The following is a 21,978-nucleotide window of genomic DNA, read 5'->3' on the forward strand; positions in this document are numbered from 1 at the left end:
AAATTTCTCCTAGGAGCAGTTTTAAGCTACATCTTTAGACTTCATACAGATGCATTCTATAGTTATTCTTTCTGCTGTTGGATCACTACTAGTTGTTTCCTCATTTTCTTTTCTTCTCTCCTGGTACAGGGCATTGAACCCAGGATGTTGGTGGTGGGCTACATCCCACCCTTTTAAAATTTATTTATTTTGAGACCGCATCTGGCTTAGTCACTAAACTAAGCTCAAACTGTGATCCTACTGCCTCAGCCTTTCAGAATGCTGGGATGACAACAGGCGTGTCATCCCAGCCTAGCTTTGAGGCTCCTCATCATTTAGTCTGGAACCAAAGATAGAGATGTGACATCCCAGGGGTACTTTAATCCCCCATCCCCAGCCTGCCTTTGGCCCATTCTAACCCTGAGCATAGCCAGGGATCCTAGGGTAGTCCTCCTCTGGTGCAAGTACATAAGAGTAGGCAGATTAAGTTGCTTGTAAAATATTTTGAATGGTTTTTCTGCAGGTTGGTCAGAATCATGCATGTGCTTCACTAGCTAACTAGTTTTGCAGAACTCCACTCACTTTCTACATATTCAATGTGAAAAATGTTTTTGAGGGGGCTGGGGATTTAGCTCAGCTGTACAGTGCCTGCCTGGCAAGCATAAGGTCGTGAGTTTGATTCCTGGTATCGGAGAAAAAAAACAAAAACAAAAAAAAAAGAAAAATGTTTTTGGATACAGTTTTAGTTGTCTTTCATTGAGGTAAAAAAGCACAGTGGAGTAACACTATGAAATGACACAAATTCCTGTTACTTATTATTTAAGACTAATAGCTAATTTAAACTGAGCATTTAGTTTGTACAACCCTATGCTAGATATATACATATATGTTTTAAATATATAACATTTTATATAACATATAATGTATAAATATATGAAGTTTTATATCTATGTATCTATATATATATGCATTTTGTGAAGCCTAAACCTAATTTTTAAAGCTTTGTTTTTTGGAGTCAGGGTCCCCCTATTTATGTCAGGCTGGACTTGAACTCACAGTGATCCTCCTGCCTCAGTCTCCAAGTGCTGGGGTTACAGGCATGTACCACCATGCCTGGCCAAAGCCTTGTAAATATGTACATAGTGTTTACTTAATTCTCACAGCTTTGTGATTATTCCCACTCATAGAAGAACAGTTTGAGGCTCAAACAGGGAAAATAATTTCCTACGATTATTTAACTAAAAAGTGTTGAGAAAGATGATTGAATTCAGGTCTTTTCTAACTCCAAAAGAAAAGCTCTTAAATACTACCACACTAGCAACTCTTAATTTTGGATGCGATGTTACATTGGAAAAGAAGGTATAGTAAGTGAATGGTGGGTGCTTAAGTTTAGTGACTATGGGAATGTGCAATCCTGATGTGGATGGAAGTTTGTACAGTGTTTGGTTGGCATAATGATTGCCAGCCAACCACTGTGGCATTTACTGGTGAGAGGCCAGGAATGTTAGATATCCTGCATGTACAGAAGAGCCCATAGTGGTTTAGTACCTAAATTTGGTTTGTATAAAAGCATTGGTTTCAGAGTTTTAGTATACACTGAAATTTGCTGCAATGCAATAAATCAAAGCAAGTTTGTACCTTTTCGGGGGGAGACACTTTTCCAAGGAATGTTTACCATTGTGCTAACTTTTATCTCAGTGACCAAATACCTGAAAAAAACAACTTAGAGGAGGAAAGACTTACTTTGGCTTGCGGTTTCAGAGGTTTCAATCCATGACCATCTGGCTGCATTGGTTTTAGACTAGGGTGAAGCAAGAATATCATGGAGGAGGAAAGCTCCTTTCCCCATGGCAGCCAGGGAAGTAGAGAAAGAGGAAAAGAGCCAGAGAGGAAGGGGCTGGGGACCTTGGTGGTGGTCATGGCTCCATGATCTGCTCCCTTCATCTAGGTCCTGTCTTCTGCCCATCACCTCTCAGTAATGCCATCAAATTATCATCTCATGATCCCATTGCCTTCCCAAGTCCCATCCTTTGAGCACATAATCTTTTGGGGGAATGCTTTAGATCTAAATCATAACAACCCGCTTGGAAAACTGTCACCAGTGTCATTGTCACATTTCCTTGAGGCACGAAGTATAAACCCCTGTATGGCGTTGCCTTTGTACCTGTTGCCTACATGGTAATTTTATGTGTAGGCAGAAGTAGAGAGTAGTATTAAATCCTGACATGTTAAGAACATCTTGGTAAATACTGCACTGAATTTCCCTACTTTCTAGTGTCTATGCAGACCTTGCAGGCTTCCCTATACTCAATAATGAGTTAATGTCTGTTGCTTGGGATAGGGGCTTCCAGGACCCTTCTCCAGCTTTATGGATTGTGCCAGTGCTTGTACCCACGTTTGCATTGATGTGATTATCCTCTGGATTGAAAATCTCTATGTTTAAAGGTCATCTAGTACAATAGTGGTGAAATAGTTGCATGTTGTTTTATTAAAATTATTTTTTAGTCCTTTTCTTACAGTTAAGGCATATATTATGGGGTGCCTTTTGATCAAAGTGTGTCTCTTAATAGCTTATGTTATTAATGAATTTCATTTTAAAATAGAAAACAAATGTTTTAAACTGAATCACTGAGAAAGGGAGGGGTGTTGAGTTTGAGAATTAGTGAGTAAATCTAGGAGGCTCTACTGGGGTTTACTCTTTATCCTTTTTTACTTCAAAACCATCTGTTGTATTGTAAATTAATCATAGAGCCTGTCATTGCAGTAGTAGAAATGAAAGCATCAGTAATTTATGTTAAACTTGGAATTGTGTTGTACGTGACGTAGATTCAGGTGGTTCTTATTTCACCTAGGAATCATGATAAAATGTTTTAACTAATTTTTTATGCATGGTGATCTAATCTCACTTCCTTTTTAATTCTTCCAACAGACTTTTTGCAGTGTCAACATTTGTATATGACTTAATTATTTGGCAACACAAACTGGAATGTTCCGTAGGAACTCCTCCATCAATAAATTTCATTTTTTCTATTTAAAAGGGTTTTGGGTGTTAATACCATTTATAACCTTGAAATTTCCTTTGGTGTCATGAAGATTTATTATGTGAAAGGATCAAAGTCTGAGTTGGATAAATATGTGTTAAATGTACTATTACTGAATGGGGGTCAGCTCTCCCTGTATTAAATTTGTTACTTCCTTTCCAGAAATGTCTAACGCAAAAGAAAGAAAACATGCTAAGAAAATGAGAAACCAGCCCACGAATGTGACCTTATCCTCGGGCTTTGTGGCTGATAGAAGTGGAAAGCACTATAATGGAGGGGGGAAGCCTTTCCAAGCTCAACAACAAGGTAAGATGCACACCATGGTCTGCACTTTCATTTATCATATTAAATCATTGCTTTTGGCAGTGCCTTTTGACAGTAGTTGTCATACAAGTAGTAAATGAGCCAAATTAACAAATAGAGCCCGCTATTTATTAGTCTCAAATTATGTATTTGTGAATTTGCCTACTGGCTAAAGTTTATTTGTGACCCCCAAATCAACTCTCAAAGGAGATTTGGAGGTCATTTCTGGAGACGCACAGAGCAGGAGAAAGTCTGCGTTACATCGTGTGTAAGTGGCAGGTGCCGTCTTATTTCGGAGGTTGTGCGGACAAGGCCAGAGGTAGAGACAGCAGAAGGGCAGTGCTGGGTGGTACAGGAAGCTCTGGCTCTGCCTGGGGCTTGAATCTTAGCTGTGGGGTGGCTCATGCAACTCACTTGGTGCTTGAAGTTTATTTTCTCTTTTGTAAACTAAAGGAGATGGAATCTACCAGGATACGTTTTTAGGATTTCAACTTTCTGTGACACACACACACACACACACACACACACACACACACAAGCACATACACATCCACCCACCCACCCCTAGGAGCAGAGAGTTCACTACCAATTTAGTGTTCACTGTCACTCTGTAGAACACAACTATATTGTGTTACTATGCATGTTTTGGAGCTGATATCTCTTATTTCTACCTTAGCATTTGTTACTAGTTATATTTCTGTGTTCCTTAGGAAAAATATACTGTATGGCCATCTTATCTTCATTTAACATGCGTGCTGATTTTAGAACCTTGTAAGGTGATAGGAAGGTGATCAGGGGTTCACTGGGACAGCAGTAGAAAAATTCCAATTTGGGAAGGCAGCAAAAGCATGTGGCCTGCTTTGAGGAACAGTATGTATTGGGTCTGCCTAAATAGTTTGAGATTTAAATGCATAAGATCTAGATTCTATCCAGTAAGTTGAGGGCTACGATGACATGCTATGAGTTCTTATTTAACCCTTACAATGACAAAATTTGTAACATTTCAGCATTATAGTGGTTTTATAATTCACACCGTGTGGAAACAAGGAGAGACACTAAAATTCCCTGCTGACCTTTCCTCTGTTCACAGACAAGTATCTGATGGTATCTTGAACTTAAGAGATTTGTGCAGAGACTTTGCTTTTTATTCCTTCCTTAAAAGTATCTTCTGAAAGTGCCAATTAGGATAAGACTGAGTACACAAAATCACGTGTATTGTCATATTTAAGAGCGTGTTATTCAGGTTGCTATAACAACCTGCCACACAAGGTAGCTTCTCAATAATAAGCATATTTTTCACAGTTCTGGAGGTGAAGCAGTCCAAGTTCACGCAGCAGATTCAGTGTCTGCTTCACGGATACTACTTGCCCTGTCCTTGCGTGGTGGGTTGGTGAGGGGTCTCTCTGGAGCCTCCTTTATAAAGGACATCTATCTCATGCATGAGGGCTTTGTTCCCAATACATTAGCACCTACCAGTGGCCCCCACCTCTTACTCCCACCACCTTGGTGGCTGGAATTTCAACATGTGAATTTGGGGGGACGTGAACATTCAGACCATAGCAAGGAGCCTAGCAACAATTGCATGTTGACTGTAAGTATGCAGTACAGACATTTTCCGTGTATCTATTGTAGCCAGGGTTCTTTATATGTCATACTGTCATGATTAGCTCTGTGACCTGAGGCAAGGTATTTCAGCTCCCTATTTGAGATCCTTCCTCTTATGAAAGAGATAATAGTAATAGTCACCTTAAGGGTTGTTGTGAGATTAAAAACATAATATTGCAATCCATGCAGTATAATCCTAATCTCTGGTAAGGATAATCTGGTGAGGGTGACTTGCTTCTTTTTGTTTTCTTTTTGAAAATGCATTAGAACCTCATTCTGGAACTTCACGACGGCGGCAAACCAAGGTGACGCCGCATTCACTGCCTGAGCCTGATACGAGCGAACAGTCTTCCTCCAAACTCATGTTTAAAAAAAAGGGAGGCTGGAAAGCAGGTCCCGATGGGACTTCTCAGGAGATTCCCAAGTATATAACCGGTTGGTATGGGCGAGGGAACGCAGTCTGATTGTGTTGCGTGTGCTCTGTTTTTAGTGCAGCCAGATATAAATTACCCTTTGCAGCATCGGTCGTGCTGCGTCCCTTGCCTCGCTCCTCTATTCTGTCTGCTTGGGCCCTCTCACCCCAGCCTGGACTTTGGCTATAACCTCCTTAGGCCTGACCCTCTTCCTTTGGCAGTTTCTCTCCCTTGTGTTGTCTGTCTTGTAAGTCTTTATTTGTGAACTTCACTGTGAACTCCCATCCCATCCCTCTAACGTTCCACCCACACGCATGAATGTGGCATTCTCCACAGACGGAAGCAGATTTAACACACTGTACTTGCAACCAAGACCTTTGTTTAAAAGCCTCTCACCAGGTCCTTCCAGACTCTTCTCCATCGCCCCTGCCTCACCTGTATCTCCTCTGCCATGTAAACCTTAACATTCCCGCACACCCTTTGCAGATACCTTCTGGCCTCTCCAGGCCATGGACAGATACACTTACATTTCGCTGGCACTCTGTTTACTACTTAAAAAAGAATGTGTTTTTCAATAAAGAGAACCAAAAATATTAGTTACATGTTTGGAAAAATCAGGAATATTAAGCAACAAATCTTTGGAGTTAAAACTATAGTTAAACATTTTTTCTGTATAATTATTGCACTTACAAAAGGCTTATTTCACATATATATAGAATCCTCCAAAAAATGTATACACATTTCAGGAAAAGAAACCCTTGCATAAATATTTTAATACTTAATTTATTGAGACATCATAAGATTAATACAGGTTACCTTTGCCCTCTATAAGATGTACTCAGAGGGGCTGGGGATTTAGCTCAGTGGCAAAGCGCCTGCTTGGCAAGCGCAAGGTCGTGAGTTTGGTTCCCGGTACCGGAGAAAAACCAAAAAAAAAAAAAAAAAAAGATGTACTCAGAGTGGTAGCTATTAGCGTCCAGATATTTATTAGTATGAAAAACTGCTGGTTAGGTGACCTTAGTCACAATGTCCATTGAGATTGCTGCGCGCATGAACTTTCAGTTTCTTCTCTAAGGGCTGCAGTGTAGTGGATTTTCCGTGATACATGACATGTTTTAGGGTCCCTTGTAGATGAAAGTCTACAGGTGTTGTATCAGGAGTATTAAAATATTTATGCAAGTTTTTCTTTTCCTGAAGTGTGTATATATATATATTTTTTACAGACTCTGTATACTGTATGGAGATCCCTGTTTTTAAAACCTCCTTACAGAGTTGTTTTTAGCTTTTTTGTGGGTTAGAAAAGTAAAACTGAATAGGAAAAGTAAAACTGAGTAGAAAATTCACGAAATATAAAAGTTGCAGGAGCATCTTCTCACGATGGTGTGACACAGAAACAACCACTGTCGGTGTTTATCTGACAGGGTTTGGGGTGGTGGGTGACGACTGTGAACTCACGTACCTCAAATCTGTCTTCCTTCTGGAGTCCACTGGGAAAGGTGCTGATTCAAGGCTTGGTTTCCACCGTGTCATTTTCTTCAACAGCTTCTACTTTTGCTCAAGCGCGAGCTGCTGAAATAAGTGCCATGTTAAAGGCCGTGACCCAGAAGTCTTCCAATTCGCTGGTCTTCCAGACCTTGCCGCGGCACATGAGGCGGAGGGCCATGAGCCACAACGTCAAACGCCTCCCCAGACGGCTGCAGGAGATGGCCCAGAAGGAGGTAGGAGTTTCACTTGTGAGAACGTTCAGGTTGGTGGTTCCTAGGAGAAACTGAGCCATACTCACTTAAAAGACTTTTCAAAAAGGAAAATCAGAAGGCAGCATGCTCGTTACATTTTTTTCTTTTTTTCATATATTTTTGATATCATTATCTAGCCCTCTCCACCCTCCTTAAGCCATATTAGTAGGCATTTGGATATTAAAGCTGCTTTAAAAGAGTAGCATTTGGAACTCCTCTCTTTTAATGGTGTGAAACAGTTGGTATTTTTCTTTCTATATTTAAAATAAAATTCTGACCCTTTTATCAGATTAGCATTTTGCTCCTATAAAGGCAGCATCAGTGCTTAGCATGTACCATGTGACTTTTTCAAAGTTAAGCTTGAATTTGTTTTTAATTTTTGTGTAATCTACTTGTGGTGTAGCATAACCAGAATTCTGGACTTGAACATTGTAATGTTGTTTAATCTACCCATGTCTTTACTAATTTAAAATTTAGTGACTAACATTGTGCTAGGGGTGGGGTTAAACTTCAATGAGAGGAAGTCCCTGTCCTTACAAGGCTCAAAAATTAATACAGAAGTTTTCTTTTTTTTTTCTTTTTTTGGTCTTTTTGAGACAGAGTCACTGTGTGCTTCAGGCTGGTCTTGAGCTCACTTTGTAGCCCAGGCTGGCCTTGAACTTGCAGCGATCCTCCTGTCTCAGCCTCCTGAGTGCTGGGATTACAGGTGTGCACCACCCCACCTGGGCTAACACAGAATTTTTTTTTTCACTAGAATATAGCTTGATTGTGGGAGAGATTTGAGAATGAAATCTAACTAGGAATTTTGTGCTTTCTTGATTTAATGTAAAGTCTGTTTCCTAGTGATAGCATTTAGCATTTGAACGATTGCATTTTCTTCACTTTTGTATTTTGCTCTTAAAAGTTTTTGGTTTCAGTTATAGTCCTACAGGCTAAAGCAAGCAACAGCAGCAGCGGCAGCAGCAGCAGCTAGCCTTCAACTTACTCCTTCTTGTCCTCTATAAATAGCTATGTTAAGCTTGTGTAACTGTATTGAAATTTCATAAATACCCCAATCTTCATAAAGAATGAAACTTACCCATCTTAGTGAGTGATGAATGTGCTTTCTTCCTGGGATTGCCTATCTAAATTTTTACTCTTTCCATTGTCCCCGTTCTCTATTTACATTCGAGAAACGAGCAAATTAACAAATTAAGCAAAGTAAGGAGGTCTGTACTTAGTTCTAAAGTGGCTTGTTTAAATTCCTAACATTTAACCTGGTTCTGAGATGCTTACAAACTAAGATCTACCTCTTTTCTTGTTTTTTTTTCCTACCTCTCATAACTGTAGGCGGAGAAGGCTGTGCATCAGAAGAAAGAACATTCCAAAAATAAATGCCATAAAGCTCGAAGATGTCACATAAACCGGACACAAGAATTTAACCGCAGACAAAGGAAGAACATTTGGTTAGAAACGCACATCTGGCATGCCAAGCGGTTTCACATGGTCAAGAGGTGGGGCTACTGCCTTGGGGAGAGGCCGACAGTCAAGAGCCACAGAGCCTGCTACCGAGCCATGACAAACCGTTGCCTCCTGCAGGTGCGCTTTCCAGTGGGCTTTCTTCTTCTTCTTAGACCCTTTCTAGTGTTGAACCTTAGAGTAGTTCATGGTATGCCAACGTCCTCTCGGTGCGGTTGTCCGTCTTATAAGTGATGCCTGTGGCGCTTTGCTGGGTGCTGAAGGTGAAGCAACCTGAAGCCGGTAGAAGAGGCAGACAGCAATCGAATTAGCCAGGTGTATGGCTGTAAAAGAAAAGTGTGCAGGGCAGTGAACGTTTCCAACAGGAACTGGAAGGTGTTTGGCCATGATGTGATGTGTGAGCTGAGCTTTAGAGAATAAGATGGGCGAGTGAGGGACGAAGAAGGAAGCATGAGAATGAAACATGAGAACAGGTTCTTCATGACACCGGCGGACAGGCTGAGAGCAAGGCCACTGTTAGGGTGAGATTAGATCGGAGGCATAAGTAGAATCAGCTCATGCAGGCTCCTATTGTTCCTCAGTGTAGATTAATCGAGTAGTCATTCGTCAGCAGCAGATCCTGAGATACCTTGTTCAGTGCTTACAGTACGTGTCGAGATGCGTGTGTGTGGTTCGGAGGCGTCCTGGGAAGCATGGTTTAAATGTTAAAGTCTTTGAGGATATTGTTTTAGAGCCTCATAATGCAGTCAACAACGGCTAATGCAGTTGCTTTCTTTGTGTTCCTATACGTACTTAGAAGGGTACTCCTTGCAGAAAGGCGTATCTTTCCCTGGCATGACGGCCTTGTCCTCTGGTATCTCTTGAGAGCCATATAGCAGAATACAAAAGCCTTTTCTAGAAAATTGTGGTAAAAGTAGACATATTACCAGCGAAACATTGACGATTTTTAATTGGACCGTTCTTTGGTGTTCGGCACATCGTGGCTGTGCGGCGAACACCATCATCGATCTCCAGAGCGTCTCACTTTCCTAAACGAAGTTCTGTACCCAGTAGACAGATTCCCTGCTCCTCCCTCCCCTAGTCCCTGGCAGCTGCCATTCTACTTTCTGTCTTTTAATTTCACTCCTTTTGATACTTGCACGAGTGGAATCGTTTGTCCTTCTGTGTTGGGCTTATTTCCCTTAGCATCATGTCTTTGACATTTATCCATGCTGTAGCACGGATCAGAATTGCCTTTCTTTTCAAGCCTGAATAAAATTCTGATGTTTGCATAATTGTTGCTCTCTTTGTAATGGATAATAAGTTGCTTCTACTTTTGGGAGTGAATAATATCACTGAGGGCAAAAATGCTGCAAATATCATTTGAGTGTCTGCTTTCGGCTGTTGTATATGTATACCCACAGGTGGAGTGCTGGGTCATACGATCATTCTGGGTTTAGTGTTTTGAGGTGTCGTCTAGCATTTTCCGTAGCAGCTGCATGATTTTACATTTCCACCAGTGGTGCACAGGGTTCCAGTTTCTCCATACCCTTGTCAACATGTGTTACTTCCTGGTTTTTTTGATGATAGCTACTCTAATCAAGGTAAGTGAATGCAGGAACCTTGGAAGAGCCTTTGATTTGTGAACTCTGCAGCAGAAATCGTAGGTTGGATCAAATCCCTCATTTACAGTGAGGAAGCTGAGTGTGAGAGAGGTGAAGCGACCTGCCCACCTTGTTGGTGGTCTTGACAGCACTGGGGCACCTGATCCTCCTTGCCTGTGCTTTTCCCACTGTACTCTCCCACCTCTCAAGTTTCAGGCGGTTATTTCAGACCGAGTTACCTCTCATTTGGGGCACAATTTTTGCTGAAGTCATCAAATATTTATAATTTTTTTTGTAACATTTGATCAGCGCTGAATAATAAAAGCCATACCTAATGGGAACAAGTACTTGGGCGTGTGTAATATATACCTGGCCCTGTTTTATATGCTTTACGTGTTCGCTCATTTAATCTTTGCAACAATGGCACAAGGTAGGCAGTTTCCATTATTTCCGTTTTACAGAAGAGAAAACTGAGGTACAAGGAAGTAATTTACCCACGAGCATACAGCCAGTGAGTGGTGAGGTTGACTCCAGAGTTTCACACCCAACCATTATTCTCTCCCGTCACCTGGTTGTACCAGATTGGGTGAGACTCATCGGGCCACTGGTAGCTGAAAGCAAGCACTGTTGATAGGAAGGTTTCTGTGTGTTAGTAATGGTGCTGGTTGGTCTGAATTTGTCAGAATCATAGCTAAATTTGCCCTTAGTAATAATCGCTGCTTAAAGGTGTGGCCGGGGGGCTGGTTTGGGGTCGGAGCCTGATTAGTGCGCGCTCCACTTGACTCAGTGACTTTGCACAAGCAGCCATCTCTGTGCCTCTGTGTTCTCATCTGTGAAATGATAACAGGACCTCCTCTTTTAGGTGGTCGGGAAGACTCAGTGACAGTTTTGTAAAGAGTTAGCCCGTGCCTAGCGCTCAGTAACCCCTCGGTGACTGACAGTTTTTTTTTGTTCCGGGATTCTAACTCAGGGCCTTGCACTTGCCAGGCAGATGCTTGTTAAGTTCTTTAAGATACTGATCTTACCCACTCAGTTCAGTTTCACTTCATTCTATTTAAATTGGCAAAAATAATAATTGTTCTTATTTTTCCTTGTACATTGCTTTTCTAAAGTCACCTATGGTGGGCAAGGCTGAGCTTGGGGCGAATGTGGATAAATTCGTTGTAACGTTGTGTCTCTAGGCTCAGTGTTACGTAATGGAGAGGTTGTACACTCGCTAACGAGTGCGCAGTAGTATAATTTGCAGCATTTATTACTGTCTTGCTTGCTATACTGTGGTGTGGGGAATGAGTAATCCTTTGCTTAAAAGCAGCAGTTTTTAGACCCTACTTTGAACTTGCCTCTGCATATGCAAAAAAACAGATTTTCTTGCTTGAAAGTAGGACACATATTTAAATGGAGATTTATTTTTCATTTTGATTCCAATTGGCTTAAGAGTATTTGCTAATGTAATGTCAGATTTTGACATTGAGAAACTTAACTTTGGTAGTTTGTTCTTTAGACCCCCAGAGGTTTTTTGGTAGGGCTTTTTGACTTCTTGGTAGTTTTGCCCTAGGTAACTTTTAAGAATATAATTGTGTTTCCTCTCTGTGCAGGATTTGTCCTACTACTGTTGTTTGGAGTTGAAGGGCAAAGAGGAAGAAATACTCAAGGCACTTTCTCAGATGTGTAGCTTAGATGCAGGTAATCTTGTTTCAAAGCTGGATCCTATTTTAGTCTTTGTATATTTATTCATTTTATGAATGAGTGACTAGTATAAGTGTTTTGAAATTAAACATAAAACTGCTTTTTCCTAATGATCGTGCTACTTTAAGAAAAGTTGAACTGGATGTGGTTGTACATTCTTGTAATCCCAGCACTTTGGAGGCTGAGGCAGGAGGATCACTGTGAGTTTAGGCTCGCCTAGGCTACATAGTGAACTCAAGGCCGGCCTGAACTATACAGCAAGACCTTATCTTAAAAAAAGTTGGAACTTAACTATGTATGAGGCTTTCATCTAAGCCATAAGCAAAACCAAAATTCCATTCCTTCTGGAGATAGTAAAGAACAGCGTGGTTGGGAGATAGTAATATTCCAGTGCCAGCACTTGCGATCAGAGTATTTTGCTGTGTTTATGCCAGGCCTGACCTTTGCAGCGGTTCACTGCTTGTCTGGAAAGCGCCAAGGAAGTCTCATGCTGTACCGGGCAAATAAATATCCCAGAGAAATGCTTGGGCCCATTACGTTTATTTGGAAGTCAGAGGGGACCCCTCGTGGCACTTCTGAGAGCAGGCAGTTGTGGATTTGGCTTCATCCAACTCTTAAACAGGTATGATCCTTTATATTATTTCTCCGTCATTCTACCACTACATTTTTAATTGCCACCAGAAGTTAGCATTAGTGAAACTTAAATACAGTGGTGTAAAAGTTTAGCTGATAGTTGGTATTAGAATATAATGGGGAAATTTGTGTGAATATTGTATGAAGCAGATTTTTTTTTATCTTTAAAACTTATTTAGAAATACTTCATTGACAAGTAAAACATGCATATGTTTGAAGTGTACACCACAATGATTGATACATGTATACATTATATAATGATTACCATGTCAAATTAAGTAACACATCCATTACTACACATGTAATATATTTGTCCATCTTATAGAATGAGGTAAATCTCAACCTCTCATTTTTCAGTGAACTGTAAGGAGCAGCAGAGATGAAAACCAACCTTACTGCACTAATGATCAGCAATATTACCTTTGTTTAATGCTTTCCTCTTGCTTGAATTGATTTACTGAGGCCTAGGTGCTTGTGACAGCCTATTTGATTATGAGGAGCCTTGGTAATTCTGATGAATTTTAATTCTGCATTTAGCTTAGCTTTCCTCTTTTAGCACTGTTTTTATACCATAGGCTGTAAAGTTTTCACAATTATTTTTAAACATTTAAAAAAAAATTGATCATAATGGCCAGATTGTTTTCATAATATTTGACATTTGGTTCTTTTTTAGTTCCATGTGCTGTACAATACCCAGAAAAAACAAAAACCTTGTTTGTTTTGGTTGTTTTTTTGAGACAGGGTCTCGCTATGTAGTTCAAGCTGGGCTTAAACTCAGCATATAGTCTAGGCTGTCCTCGAACTCTTTGTGATCCTCCTGTTTCAGCCTCCCAAGTGCTGGGATTACAGGTATGTGCAACCACGCCTGGCACGAAAAGCCTTTTGATGATGATAAATTTAGTTTAACTTGTGAAGGGACAAAAATGTGAAGAATAATTTTTTTACGGCAATGCTGTGGATGCACCCAGGGCCTCGAACATGCTAGGCACGTGCTAAGCTATATCCTTAGTCCCTAAAATGTTGATTTTTAAAGAGGTAAAATATAAACTAAACCAGTTAAACTTGTAATTATGTATTTACATTTCAAAACTTAAAAGTAAATGTGTTCTATACCCTTAGGATGTCTTAGAGGAGATAAAAACTGTGTGCCAGTGCTTGGAACCCGTCAGATCAACTGTCAGCGTCCTGAGCCCACTTCCAACACTGTCTCAAGAAAAAAGCCAAACTGAAACGACTGATGAGAAAATTGGCAAGAAAAGAAAAAGGAAAGATGATGAAGCCAATGCCAAACCAATTAAAAAAGTTATTGGTGATGGAACTAGAGATCCATGTCAAGCATATTCTTGGATCTCTTCAAACACAGGCATTATAATCAGGTCTGAGTTGAATTCACTCTGAACCTACTGGACATTTTCAGGAAAGACCCCATTTTTGCCAGTGGTGCGGACACTGTTTATGGTGGCAGTTTCCATCATAAGATCTTTTCTGTCTTTCAGTGATTTGACCATGGAGATGAATAGATTCCGCCTTATTGGTCCCCTTTCCCACTCCATCCTCACAGAGGCACTGAAAGCTGCTTCTGTCCACACGGTAGGAGTACAAGTGCATTATCGTCTTTATTCTAGGCATGTTTTTCTCAGCAAATTTCTGAAACCTAATACACAGTGTAATTTGATAGTATTTTGGGCCATGGCTTTTAAATATTAATTCCCTACTTATTCTTTTTATGAAAGAATTTTTTTGTCTCTCACTTCTAGAAGACCAAATCTAAGAGGATGTGATAAGTAAACTGTGACTGTTTTTATTTGCATACAAACGCTTCCTGTAGTTGTGTCTTCCAGAAGGGACTTAACCTCCACCCCATAGGTGGGTAACAGGATGTCCCTGAAATCCTGGAAGTTGTATGCCAGCTTTTGAATGTTTGACGTATGTGATGCATATTTTCTGGGGCTAGTTTCTGTCTTCATCCCCCGAAGAGCAGTATGTCTAGCTCCACACTTCTGATGTGACTTTCTGCAAGCATGGTGGACCTTGTACTTCTCAGTATGGTAGCCAGGAGCCACGTGAGGCTACTGAACACTTGAAAAGTGGCTCAGGGAGTGACTTTGTATCTTTACTATCTTAATTAAATAAAAATTAGGTAAATGATTCTTTGTGGCTCATGGATTGGCTACTGTGTTGGACAGCACAGCTGTAGGGCATGGAGACTAGATTAGGATTCAGCCATCCGGCTTCAGGTCCTGTGTGTTTTCCTGTCTTAGTGCAGTGAACTGCTCAGGGCTTGTGCCTCACAGACCTAATGTGTCAGCTATAATGACAGAGGTGAATGGAGTTTGAGCTTTTAGAAAGACGATGTTTTAAAAGCAGAGGTGGCTTCTCTGCACCTGCTCTGCCTAGTTTCCACTGTTGCCTGGGCCAGCAGCACGGGAGGGGTTTATAACTTCTCCACGTTGCTGCTCTGCCACCACTGTCCGTGCCAGAGGCAGTGATCTTTGAACAATTTATTTGCCTTTTGCTTTGCAGTTGAAAGCTTTTGGATAGCGTGTCATTGTATTTAAGGTAAAATCCAAAGCCCTGATGTGACCCGAGTAAGTGTGGCCTTGCCTCTGGGGCCTCGTCTCACCTCGCCGTGTGCACTTCGGTCGCAGTGGCCTTTCCGGGTCCTAGACGTGTCACTTCTCATCTCCTTCGGAGCCTTTGTGCCTGGTTTTGCTCCACTTGCTGGACATTCTCCCTCCATTCTGCTCGGCTACACCTTCCTGCTCCTCCCAGTTTCAGTCCGCCACATTCAGTCTGTGTCGCTTCCTTGTAGAACCCTGATCCTTCGGGTTACGTCATCCCCGCTGTGGTGCTACGCATTTCCTCAGTTTCCGTGCTCGGACTCGTGCATGCATTCATACAGTGTATGCCTCTCTCGTTGGACTCTGAGCCTCCTGACAGCGAGGGCATCTTGTCTGTGTCCGCAGTGTGTAGCGTGGCACCTGGCAGAAGGTGCTCCACAGTAGCTCACAGGTTGTGGACTAGAGATTCGAGTCTGGAAAGTTTGGTTCTGGAGTCTGTACTGGACACCCCTCTGCTTTGCTGCCAGAGTTCTGTGAGGTGAATGGTGCCTCTCTGTGCGCTGCACTGTGAATCCTGGCTGCCGGTGCTCTTGGCTCGGCAGGTGCCCAGGGCTTGAACTACCTTTTGGAACTGTTCAGCTCCCAGTTCTCTTGGGAAAAGGTATAAGTGGAGTGCTCGAGCATCTTAGCAGTATTTTTAAGAGTACTCTGGTAGCAGTGCATCCTTTACCTGAAGGTGTCTTCTAAAGGTGCTGGTGTGGTTGCCCATGGAGGTGATGAAGGTGGTGATAATAGGAGAGGACCAAGGGCTTCCTTGTTGGAACTGTGCTCGATAGAACGAGGGCTGTGAAGTGGCTTAATGAGGTAGTCTCTTTGAAGATTGGCTAGCTTTCCTGGTATGTGAAGTCTGGACAGAAATTTGTAACACCATGTCCCTGCCTATAATTAAAAGTACTTAGGCTGATAGTAATTACTACTTTAACGCTGCCGCTCCCCATGAAACAGAATTCCCACCAACAGAAACAGGAGGGGTGGCTCCTTGTCCTGCAGCCATACCAGCTATTAAATCTAACCCATCATGCACCTGGTGAGGAGGACTTGCTGTTTTTCAGGGGGAAGAGGACACAGAGGAGACACCTCACCGCTGGTGGACTGACACCTGTAGGAACACCGACAGTGTTGCCCTTCATCGCAGACAGGAAGCCATTTTTGAGCTGTTGGGAGGTATACAGAGGGAGGACCGGGCTGTACTAGGCAGGAAGGGAGGCGAGGGACGTGGGTTAAGAGCATTTGCTGTTGGGCTCCCGATAGGTAGTCTTGCTTTATCGTAAGAAAAGCAAGTAAGAGGTACTTGAGTTCAATAAATAAAACACTGTATTCATGTTGGCTTATGAAACAGCACACCATGGAGATGTTAATATTCTGAGTAACTGGCGTTCTCATATAGGTAAATACATAGATCAGGTACTAAACTGAAATCTAAACTTAAGTCTCCTGGTTGTTTTTGTACCGATAACAGTTAATGGTTATCACTGATAGAAGCATACGTGCTTGCACTGTGAAATGACTTCTTTCATGTCAGCTTAATATTTTTTTTTTTGTAAGAAACGTCCCTTTTTTGAATGTTAATTTATTTTCTAAAAGTATCAATGGGGAATAAAAGGAAAGACATGTTTTTAGATAATTAGCCCAAAGAAAATTTTTCATTAGAAAATCTTAATCTAAGAAAATACGTATGTATTATGAGTGACTTGCTGTAAGCTTTTTCCCCTCCTTTGTTTTGTTAAAGGAGTAACATCACCGGCAGAAATTCCATCGGGTACTATCCTAGGACTCACAGTGGGGGATCCTCGAATAAATTTGCCTCCAAAGAGGTCTAAAGCTTTATCCAGCCCAGAAAAATGCCAAGGTAAAGCACTTGCACCTGTGGTTTTCCTTGTTATATTGATCATTCCCGTCTTGTTATGAGAATTCTCTTACACTTCTGCAGTAACTTACCTGGGAAAAATCAGGGGGCTCTTTAGCTATCTCTCTTCAGGGTGATTACAATCAAAGGACATGGGATGTGAGGAAGGATCTTGTAGGTGTAAACCGTGTAGCTGGATCTTTATGTTTGCTTGTTTTCTGAGTTCTCTGTTTTTTAATATCCGGTAAAACCTATCTCTCTGTAAACTGGACTCTCTGACAATGCCTGGTGTTTCAGAATGTTAATCATGAGGAAGGGATCTGCACCCGCAGCTGGTCTTGTGCTCATGGGAAGCCTCTGTCTGACCATACAGATGATCCAGGTTCGAATCCTGGCAAGGCCATCGCAGGTGCTGGAGTGTTAGAGGCCTGGGTTTGAACTGGAGAGGGGCCTGAGGGAGCTGTGTGGCTGGAGGTGGGCCTGGGGTGGCGATCTGGGATTTGTAGCCTCTGTGATAATGCTGCATTGTATTTACTGTCTTGTTAGATAGCATATTACCATCTATTTTTGGATACCGGGAATTGAACTCAGGACCTTGTGCCTGCCAGGCAGGTACTGTACCGCTGAGTTATATCCTCAGCTCTGTAGATAGCATGTTAAATAGCGTTTTTGGAGGGGCAGTAAGTTACACTATCAGAGCTTCACATAAAAGGTAGGTAGGGTGAAAGAGGACTCTGAAGATACATAGGTAAGTTAGTTAATTATGGAGCCTAAGAGTTTTTTGTTTTGTTTTGCTTTTTATCTTTTTTGTTTTGAGACAGGGTCTTGCTGTGCAGTTCAGGCTGGGCTTGAGCTCACTTTGTACCCCAAGCTGGTCTTGAACTCCCAACGATCCTTCTGCCTCAGCCTCCTCAGTGCTGGGATTACAGGTGTGCGCCACCACGCCTGGCTGGAGCCTAAGATTTTGATCAATGAGTTGTTTTCTTTTTTAATAACTATATTGTTTATTGCAGCCATAAAACTTGCAGCATCTTCCATGCCTTTAAATGCTGACTATCTTAACTGTCTTAAAGCCATAGTTAAACTCTACTTTGTTTCTCTTGTTACCTCAAATTCTTTTCTGGAATGGAGCAGTATATATTAAATCCTGTCTAAGCCTTTTATCTTGCTATGAGTCAGTTCAAGGAAAATTAAAATGTTTTGAAAAAGATTTAATTTCTATTATAAAAGTTTACCATCTTGTTAGCTGTTACTGTGTTATTCCGTTAAAGGTGGTTTTTTTTTGGTAAGGCCAGAGAGTCAAATCCAGGACATACATGAATGCTAGGCAAGCACCATATCACTGAGCTAAACCCCCAGACCCAAGCCTGTTTTAAATATTGTAATTTTGTTGCAGGTATATTTTATCTGGTTATGTGAGATTGCATAAAGAAGTGTATTTTTAAAGGAATCAGCACTATGTTATTAATATTATTAACAAGTGTAATATCCTGGAAGAGAAATCAAAACCAAGGGTGGAGCTGGGCACCGTTACACACTTTGGGAGGCTAAGGCAAGATCGCAAGTGGTGTTTGATTCCAGCCTTGGCAACTTAATGAGACCCTGTCCCAAAATAAAAAAGAAAGGGCTGGGAATGTCGTGCGGCACGAGAACATTCGTGTAGCAAGTGTGAGACCCTGGGTGCAGTTCCCAGCACTGCAGAAATACCCAAAATCCCCACGGCTGAAAGTATACTTTGGTAGGCTGGGTCCATTAGAAGATTAATTGTTAGGAGAATTAATTACATGAGGGTGTTGTGAAGACCTAATTCTCTGACGTAGTTCCAGGCTGATTGTATTTGAAGTCATTCTCTGCCTCTTCTGGCTTAGATGAGAAAGATCAGTTCCGAGCTGGTTAAACAATAAAGAAGGAATTGCCTGCTTTGAATAACAAACTCTTCAGTTTCTTGTGTGTACTGGGTGCTAGAGAGCCTTTAAAAGAGAAGGTACACGAAAACCTGAAGTAATGTATATTCTCAAACTTGAAAAGTTTGCTTGATGATTTGGTTTTGAGGTTTGAATTAAATATTAATGACGTTTTTTTACAAAGCATTTCATTATGTAATTAACTGGCTTTCTAGGTGAGACTTACATATCTGGGGCTGAGTTTGAGGTTGTAGCTCAGTGGTTGTACACTTGCCTGGCATGTACAAGGCCCTGGGTTTAACCCCCAGCACTAGGGTAATCAAAAACAAAACCAAAAAAAGGTAGAGCAAAACAGACAAATTTACAAAACACCTAAATCTGTCCTGTGCTGTCTGTTACTTTATTTGCTTCTGTAGTGTTTCCTGATTTTCTCTACTGTACTAGGTTATTTTAGCTAATCCTCATCTGCCAGGGAGGAGTTTGCCTTAATACTGAATATGGAGATTAGGAATTTAGCTCAGCGGTAGCGCCCATGCATAGCAAGTGCAAGGTCCTGATTTCAATCCCCAGCATCACCCCTCTTCCAAAGAAAAAAGGAAAAGGAGAAAGAAAATACTGAAGTTATACTGTGCTCCAAAAAAAAAAAAAGAAATTATACTATGCTCATAAACTTACTTTCATCTTTCTCTGTAAACACTCTGGCTGTATGACTTATGCTACTCCCCAAAGCATGGGAAGAGTCTATTTGCCTTCAGAACAGTATTTACTTTTTAATAGGACTTGCAAACACTTTAGGATTACAAAATGACGGGTGACTTCCAGGAGTGCCAAGTTAATGGTCATTTTGCCATAACTTCTTTGTTTGTGCTCTTGGAAGGAAAAAATCCTAATAGCTTCAGGCAGGCACCTTAAACCCAGCTGCATATTTTTAAAGTAGAGTGAGTTTGAAGGCTGCAGCTTCCCTTCCTCCCAACAGTCGCAGCCACTGATCCTTTTACTTCTTCATAGTTTCCCAGAGTGTCATAGATGGGATCATATGATTCGTAGCCTTTTCAGATTGGTTTCTCTCTCTTCAGTATGCCCTAAAGGTTCCTCCATGTCTTTTCATGACTTGATAGTTCATTTCTTTTCAACTGAATGTATCCCTCCATGCAGGATATTTGAAGATGAGGCAGTGCTGTCCTGTGCTTTACCCTCTATGTGTCATTTCTTTGGTCTGCAACTCCATCTGAATAATGCCCCAAGTCTGTTGCTCTGATCTGCAGCAGCTGCACAGGAGAGCATTCTGGGTAGATGGGGGCTGATGGGGTGAAGCTTGTTGCTTGCTCCTAGACAGGCAGTGTGAACCTTTGTAGAGCCCAGCCCTGGTGCTTGAGACCACCCTTAATTAGTGTCTCTGTGAGGAGGAACATGCTTGGAAGCTGCTGCTGCTCTAAGCAGCTCTCATCTCAGATCTGTTCATCGTTTAATTTTCTCTTTGTTCTCCCCGGAAATCTGTTACACTGTGGCCTGGTTACTTTGAACTTACTTTTTCCTGGCCATCAGACCCACAGAGGTATGTGCTTTTGAGTGATATTTCTGTGTTGGCATTTGGAACCATAACCAAAATTCATGCATTGTCTAACTTTGTTGCTTTTAACTTTTCAGTCTAATGAATTTTTTTTTGTTTGTTTTGAGACAAGGTCTCGCCCTGCAGTTCAGGCTGGCTTCGAACTCACTTTGTACCCAGGCTGGCCTTGAACTTGCAGCAATCCTCCTGCCTCAGCCTCCGGAGTGCCGGGATTATTACAGGCGTGTGCCACCACACCCAGCTCAGTCTAATAAAGTTATATTTGGAAGTTACATTTTTTTCCCTTGATGATTAAATGACTCATGGAGGAGGTGTCTTCTGTCAGTATAGGTGTTTACCAATGAAAATGTTTCTTTTCCTTCTCCGATAGAACCCTTTCTAACATGGTGTGCCTTGCTTAAAGGCATAAAACCATGTGTGAACCCTATGTTTCACAGGAAATGTGCTCATCTTAAAGGAATGGAGGAATACATTTTATAAAAAGGACTAAAATGCTCAATAAAAATGTATTGTCAGAGACGAGATACGGGGCAAAAGAAGATAACCTAGAATTTGATTGTTGTAAATTGTTATATTAGGCAGTTGTGTAGAGACAATTTAATATCGTGATATTTGCATCTTATGCATGAAAAACACATATCAAAGAAAAAAGTTTAGCAGCCTTTGCTATTTCAGTGACTGTGAAACTAGCTATAAGGATAATTTAATTTCTTGTTATGTGATTTTTTCTTGTTAAATAAGTGCCTATAAGGTGTTTTCTCATCATAAATGAGCAGGTGTTCAGGTGTGGGCTGTTGGTCTACGGATGTGGTTTGAAGGCTGTTTCTTTTCCCTCTTAGATAATGAGCAAGTTAGACAGCTGCTTCTGGAGGGTGTGCCTGTGGAGTGTGCGCATAGCTTTATCTGGAACCAAGTGATCTGTAAGAGTGTCACAGAGAATAAAATCTCGGATCAGGTAACTAACAGTGTAAGGGTTACTGGCAAAGTCACCAGTGACGGGTGAAACTCGTCATTCTAGAGACCATTTATACTTTACAGAATCCAGTAGATTTTCTCTTCAGACAACTTTTTGGTTCCTTATTCATGATAATACTGTCCTTTTTTATCTTTCTTTTTTCCCCAGTAGTAGGGAATGAACCTTGGCACTGAGTGACATCCCTCACCCTTTTTATTTTTTCATTTTGAGACAGGGTCTCACTGAGTTGCACAGGCTGGATCGTTGAACTTAACGATCCTTAACGATCGTTGAGTTGCACAGGAAGGATCGTTGAACTTAACGATCCTTCTGCCTCAGCCTCCAGAATAGCTGGGATTACAGGTGTGTGCTGCTGTACCTGGCGCACACTGTAATTTCCTTTCTGTTCTCAGGGAAGTATCTCTAGGAAAAATACGAAGACTTTTTCTTAAAGAGATAATCTCATGGTCTAAATACGTCTTTCTTTTATTGTCATTTTCCCCCATAAACGTTCTCTGTCTAGCTAATTCTGACTCCCAGTTGAGTAGGTTCAAATACCATCTCCTACCAGAGGCGGGCATCGTGTTAGATGCTGGGGTACATGGCTGGGGGATGGCTGAGGTACAGGGTACTGAGGAAGCCTAG

At 41.4% G+C, this 21,978-nt stretch overlaps 1 protein-coding gene across 1 annotated transcript in view; it reads left to right on the top strand.

Moving 5' to 3' along the window:
* The window catches only part of Pop1 (POP1 homolog, ribonuclease P/MRP subunit), a 33,422-nt gene that overhangs the window by 1,992 nt on the left and 9,452 nt on the right, over nucleotides 1–21,978 (top strand). The window contains exons 2-12 of the mRNA XM_005381847.2: nucleotides 3,183–3,326; nucleotides 5,196–5,363; nucleotides 6,884–7,059; nucleotides 8,407–8,655; nucleotides 11,714–11,801; nucleotides 12,239–12,426; nucleotides 13,557–13,813; nucleotides 13,934–14,027; nucleotides 16,111–16,222; nucleotides 16,788–16,907; nucleotides 21,218–21,333. Coding sequence (XP_005381904.1) covers nucleotides 3,183–3,326; nucleotides 5,196–5,363; nucleotides 6,884–7,059; nucleotides 8,407–8,655; nucleotides 11,714–11,801; nucleotides 12,239–12,426; nucleotides 13,557–13,813; nucleotides 13,934–14,027; nucleotides 16,111–16,222; nucleotides 16,788–16,907; nucleotides 21,218–21,333 — 1,712 coding nt within the window. The remainder of the gene's footprint in view (nucleotides 1–3,182; nucleotides 3,327–5,195; nucleotides 5,364–6,883; nucleotides 7,060–8,406; nucleotides 8,656–11,713; nucleotides 11,802–12,238; nucleotides 12,427–13,556; nucleotides 13,814–13,933; nucleotides 14,028–16,110; nucleotides 16,223–16,787; nucleotides 16,908–21,217; nucleotides 21,334–21,978) is intronic.

The sequence above is a fragment of the Chinchilla lanigera genome, unplaced genomic scaffold (assembly GCF_000276665.1).
Source record: "Chinchilla lanigera isolate Chin_1 unplaced genomic scaffold, ChiLan1.0 scaffold00016, whole genome shotgun sequence".
In the NCBI taxonomy this organism is placed as follows: Eukaryota; Metazoa; Chordata; class Mammalia; order Rodentia; family Chinchillidae; genus Chinchilla; species Chinchilla lanigera.